The 5,247-nt window shown below is 63.4% G+C and overlaps 1 protein-coding gene across 1 annotated transcript; it reads right to left on the bottom strand.

The window, feature by feature from the left end:
• Window positions 1–235: 235 nt before the first annotated feature.
• Window positions 236–4,936, bottom strand: LOC144897996 (DNA-directed RNA polymerase III subunit RPC1-like). The gene has a single exon (XM_078788935.1). The coding sequence runs from the start codon at window positions 4,934–4,936 to the stop codon at window positions 236–238; it is 4,701 nt and encodes a 1,566-aa protein (XP_078645061.1).
• Window positions 4,937–5,247: the final 311 nt, after the last annotated feature.

Genomic DNA, 5,247 nt, shown 5'->3' on the forward strand with positions numbered 1-5,247 from the left:
CTGGTATGACTTATATAACCGATTTGTGGTACGTCCCACAACCATATCACTATACTGCTTTGTCACAGCGTACACACACACACAGAACTGTATAGCATGTACATAACTGTATAATTAGCTACACATATTTACACTGTATCCAATTAAAAGACTACAGACCTACATGTACACGTTCTAAACTTATGCTACTATAAACCTATTTTTAACTTTGTAAGTACCACGGTGACGAAACGGCTCAATTTTTGTAAGAAACTGAACTACAAGCTAAGCCGCCGCTTTTAGCAATCTTGTTGTTTAAACCGCTTTGAACCGCTTTGAATCGCTTTGAACCGCCTTGAACCGCCTTGAACCGACTGCACTTTGGGCCGGCCCGCTTCAAAGCAGCGCTCCCTTCGCGGACCGTCCCAGTCAGGACGGCGGGTGGCACGAGCAGGTCAAATGCGCCCGTGCCCGTGCTCGACATCAGCCCTGTTGCCACCCTGGCGCCGATCCCGGCGCAGTTCTCGTACTCGCCCGTAACGGCGGCGCCGATCAGGATGTCCAGACTTTCCTCAAAGGTGGCTCGACTCAGTGGGCCGGCTGGATAGGTGCGCATGGTGTATCGGTCCATGGGGGTGGGTCTGCCCCGCCGCATCATGCTGTCGGTCAGCAGCCGCAGGTGCGCCGCATGCACACCGTCGCCCACACACTCGCGGAAAAGCTGCCTCAGCCGCCGACGAGCTGCCGCCAACCCCAACGTGCGATACACGTCCCAGACGTCGTCGCTGCACGCCTCGACCACCGCCGGGTGACCCAGTATGGCACTCAGGTTGCTACCGTCCACTCGGGCTGCCCACAGCACCGCAGGGTGCCGATCAGCTCCGCGGCTGTTTAAATCACGACGGGCGCCGTCGACCTCACCGATCAGCGTGTAGCCCCTGCAGCCGGGCGTGTGGCCCACCCGCACAGCCAGGAGGTCAGCCACCAGCGCCCGATGATCGGCGGGCTCCCGCCACAGCAGATCCAGCCCGCGAGCCCGCACCCTGATGGTGAAATGTGGTCGCTCAAACCGGCGCTCGACGGCGGCGGCGACTTCGCCGGGGTGCAGCCGATGGCTGTAGCACCTGTCAAGCGCCAGCCGCAGCCGCAGCCGCATCAGTCGGCCGAGGTCGGCGTCGGCGCTCTTGACCGGCTCAACCGGCTCAACCGGCTCAACCGGCTCAACGGCCAGCGGCCCGGGCGCAAGCAGCTCGCTCAGCTCAAAGCACGAGAGGAAGGGGCCCAGCCAATCGCGGATTGCGCTCTCCCCCTCTCGGCAGTCACTAGGCAGCCGCAGCGTCAGCGTGCACGATCGCCGCTTGGGCCGCTGCGTCAGGCTGAGGAGCTCCGCAAAACGGTTGTGGCTCGGGCCGTCGGTCAGCTTGCCGGCCTTGTGGAAGACGTCCAGCGTGGTCTGGGTCTGCTTGGCGCCGATCGACTGGGCGCACAGCATGCCCACCGCTTCGCCCGGCTGGACCCTCCGACTGCCGTACAGCCGCCGCACCGTTGCCCGCCACTGCTCGCCGCAGCCTACCGGCACGGGAAACGCCGCGGCTCCGCGGAGGATGGCTACCGCCTGCCGCCGACGCACGTGCTCGACCATCGGCAGGGGCACGCCCGGCGGCCACGGCTCCAGCAGCTTGACGGCTTCGGCGATTGTGCGCACGGGGGGTTCACCTTCATCGGCTCCCTCGGCTCCCTCAGCTCCCTCGGCTCCCTCGGCTCCCTCGGCTCCCTCGGCTCCCTCGGCTCCCTCAGCGCCGCCGCGGCGGCAATTGCCGATCAGCAGCCGCTGCAGCGTCTCAAAGCACACCGGCGCCCCGTCACGATAGCACAGCTGTGGGTCCATGCCGTGGCCGCCGTAGATAAACTGCACCACGTTGTCACGCGCGTCTCGCACGGTGCCATCGTAGGCCACTCGCAGATCCTCGCTGAGCTTGGCCATCTTTCGCTCGGCGTAGCCGGTCACGCCGGTCATCTGAGACGTGCTGATCATACCTTCCCGACCTGATTTGGCGTGGAAGAAGGCCTCGCGGGGGTTGAGGCCAGTCATGAAGGAGGAGGCCACAAACCCGCGGCTCTCAAAGACCGGGTGGCGCGGAAGCTCGCTGCCGACGCTTCCCCCACTCACCGTTGTCATTACGCGCGGGTAGCAGGAAAGCGAGCGGCCGTCGCCGGCCTCGGGCCCTGGACGGCAGCCGTTGACGTACTGCTGACCCAGCAACCCCACGATCTGCGTCAGGTTGAAGTAATCGCCCTTGCTGCCAGCCTCGGCCATGACGGCCAGCCGGTTGCCGGCGGCCAGCGCCGCCTTCGCCTCCAGCTGCGCGGCGTGCCGGGCATTGGTCAGCCTGATTCTGACGGCTGCCTCATCCTCATCGGCAGGCGCGGCGTCCAGGTGGCGGCTCGCAGCGGCTCGCACGCGGACCAGCGCACCGTCTGGCAGCCGGCAGTCGCCATAGCCCGCCGAGAACGGCCGCATGCCCAGCCAGGCGTTGGTGAGCAGGTGCAGGCCGTCGACCAGCGCGGCGGCCGCTCGACCGCCCTTGGCCAAGCACAGGTTGCGCACGGCCGCCTGCAGGTGGGCTTTGGTCACGCGCGGCGGCCAGGGGGGTAGCGCCCGATCGGCCGTCGAACGCCGCAGCAGCTCCAGCAGGACGGAGGATCGCCGGGCGGCGGGCGGCGAATCGACCGGCGGCATCATGTCTGGCCGGTCTATGGCCTCCAGGCACTGCATGAACTGCTCCCGGGAGAGCGGCGTTGGGTCCGCCGTCAGGAGGTAAGCGCCCAGCACGGCGTCCTGCACGGGCGTCACCTCAGCCGCCTCCGATCGCGCCGAGAGGATGATCCGTTCAGGATCCATCAGCAGGATTGTCTCCGCCCGGGCCCGGGCGGACTGCGGCAGGTACAGGTTGCCCTCGTCGCCGTCAAAATCCATGTTGAACCCCGCCGTCACGGCCAGGTTCACGCGGATCGTCCGCCCGGGCCGCCGCACCACCCGCATGCCCAGCATGGAATTACGGTGCAGGGTGGGCTGCCGGTTCAGGATGACGGGGTCGCCGTCTTCCAGCGTTCGTTCCACCACATCGCCCGGTCGCAGGCGGGGAGGGGGCGGGGAGCGGGGAACACAGTCCTTAGGTAGGCCAGTTCGGCGACACAGGCATATCCAGCCCACGGGCGGCAGGTCCCTGCAGTCGGTCACCGGCACCCGGCGGCCCGTCGCCTCCTCCAGCAGCTCATCGCCGTGCTCGGCAGGCTGAGGCGCCAGACGGGTCGTCAGGTCAATCCGCCGCCGGCGGCCGGTGAGGGGGCACCGGCTTGTCACCGATCGGATCGGTCCCCGGCGACCCGCCTGCGTTAGCGCCTGCAGTCGCTCAAGGTTGTGGCGCGTGACCCGCACAGGCACCGTCAGCACGGAGCAGATTTCGTCCGGCACGGCCACCTGGTTCAGCGCCAGCGTCCCGTCGGGCCCGACCACTGAACGGGCGGTCTGATCGCGTCGTTTTCCCATCATGTTCTGCCTCAGAAGCCCCTGCTTCTTGCTGAGCCGCTCCTTGACGCCCACCATTGGTTTGCGGTTGGTGGCGTGCACGGCCTTGCCCTTGGAGTTGTCGACGTAACACAGCGTCTTGAACTTGAGCTGCGCCAGCAGCTGTGCCGCTTCCGCCCGCCTGCTGCTCGGCAAGGGATGCGGCAGCGCTTTGAGCTTCTCGTTGATCTTTACTATCTGAGATAGGAAAACGCTCAGGTCGTCGTCTTGCGGCTGTCCTCCTCCTCCTCCTCCTCCGCCTCCTCCGGTGGCCCAGCCGCCGATCTGCCGCGGTCGGCAGCAGGGCGGCATGACGGGCAGCTTAGTCAAAACCAACCGGCGAGGGTGAAACATAAGTTTGTCGTCGATGGGTCGACGGTCATCGCGGATTCCGACGGCGGCTTGCGGTCGATCAGACCGTGCTTGCCGCTCCTCCGCCCCTTTGCATTCGCTAACCTGTCTCAAACCACGGTCGCTTTGGGTTGGCGCCTCAAGCGCAGCGGACTCGGCGCCTCCTAGCCACACTGCGCTCTCAAGTCCTCCTCCTTCTCCATCGCCACCACCCTCCGTTCTGCTACAACGCCACTCTTCTTCTTCTTCTTCTTCTTCTTCTTCTTCTTCTTCTTCCGCTTCTTCATCGTCATTGCCGACAATCGAAACGGATTCTTCCCGGGTATCGGCGGCCCCTCGCCTTCTGCGGCGTTTATTTTCAATGAGGAGGTCGGCACAGTCGGCACAGTCGGCACAGTCGGCACAGTTGTCTCCCTCGCCCTCACACTTCTCATCCTCCTCACCGCCTTCACTGTCACCATCACCCTCCTCACCGTCGTCCATCGACTGGTCATCGTGGCTGCCCAGCCGCGTTGACAGAAGCGCAGCCAGCTGCCGCTCTGAGACGCGGTCAAAAATGTAGTACAGCGCCGGAGGGTCCAACGTGTATGACGATCCCCGTTTGCGGCGAGCGGTCACTCGAATTGCCGACGGGTCCTGCGGGTCGGACAGTTTGACGGCAGGGTGTCTGACACCGCATCGATTGCACGCCCTAAAGGGCGGCGGCGCCGCCGACCATCGTCGACACAGTATTGCCCCGCAGAAGTGGCAGCACCGTTTGGCCCATGCCGCAGCTTCCTTGTAGAACAGGATCAGCGGGTAGGCCAGGTCAATGTGTCCAAAGTGGCCCGGACATTGACGGCCGTCGTGGCCACACGTGACGCAGCGGCGGTCGCTCTGCCCGTCACGGTCAATCTCAGCAACGCCCAGCCGTGGATCGTAGACGGAGCCCGGTTCACGTCGCAAACTGGGTTTCCGTATCTCAGCGACCGAGGCCGCCAGCACGTCCTCATCCGACTGCAAGCCGAACCACAGCCCGGAGATTGGACGCGCGTTCATTGATCTGTGGGAAGGCGGCGGATGAGGGTGGAGGAAAACTGTGAGGATGGGGGCAAAAAAAAGGGGGGGAGTAGGAACAGATAAAAGAGATAAGAGAGATAAAAGAGATAAAAGAGATAAAAGAGAGATAGAAGATAAAAGAGATAGAAGATGGAAGAGCTAGAAGATATAAAAGAGATGGAAGAAATGGAAGAGATGGAAGAGATGGAAGAGATGGAAGAGATGGAAGAGCTAGAAGATATAAAAGAAATAAAAGAGATGGAAGAGATGGAAGAGATGGAAGAGATGGAAGAGATGGAAGAGATGGAAGA

Source organism: Doryrhamphus excisus, unplaced genomic scaffold, assembly GCF_037039965.1.
Source record: "Doryrhamphus excisus strain RoL-2023G ecotype Guam unplaced genomic scaffold, RoL_Dexc_Guam_v1.1 HiC_scaffold_27, whole genome shotgun sequence".
Lineage (NCBI taxonomy): Eukaryota > Metazoa > Chordata > Actinopteri > Syngnathiformes > Syngnathidae > Doryrhamphus > Doryrhamphus excisus.

Excerpts from the sequence above, each read along its gene's own strand:
- LOC144897996 (XM_078788935.1), bottom strand. The coding sequence starts at position 4,936 with ATGAACGCGCGTCCAATCTCCGGGCTGTGGTTCGGCTTGCAGTCGGAT.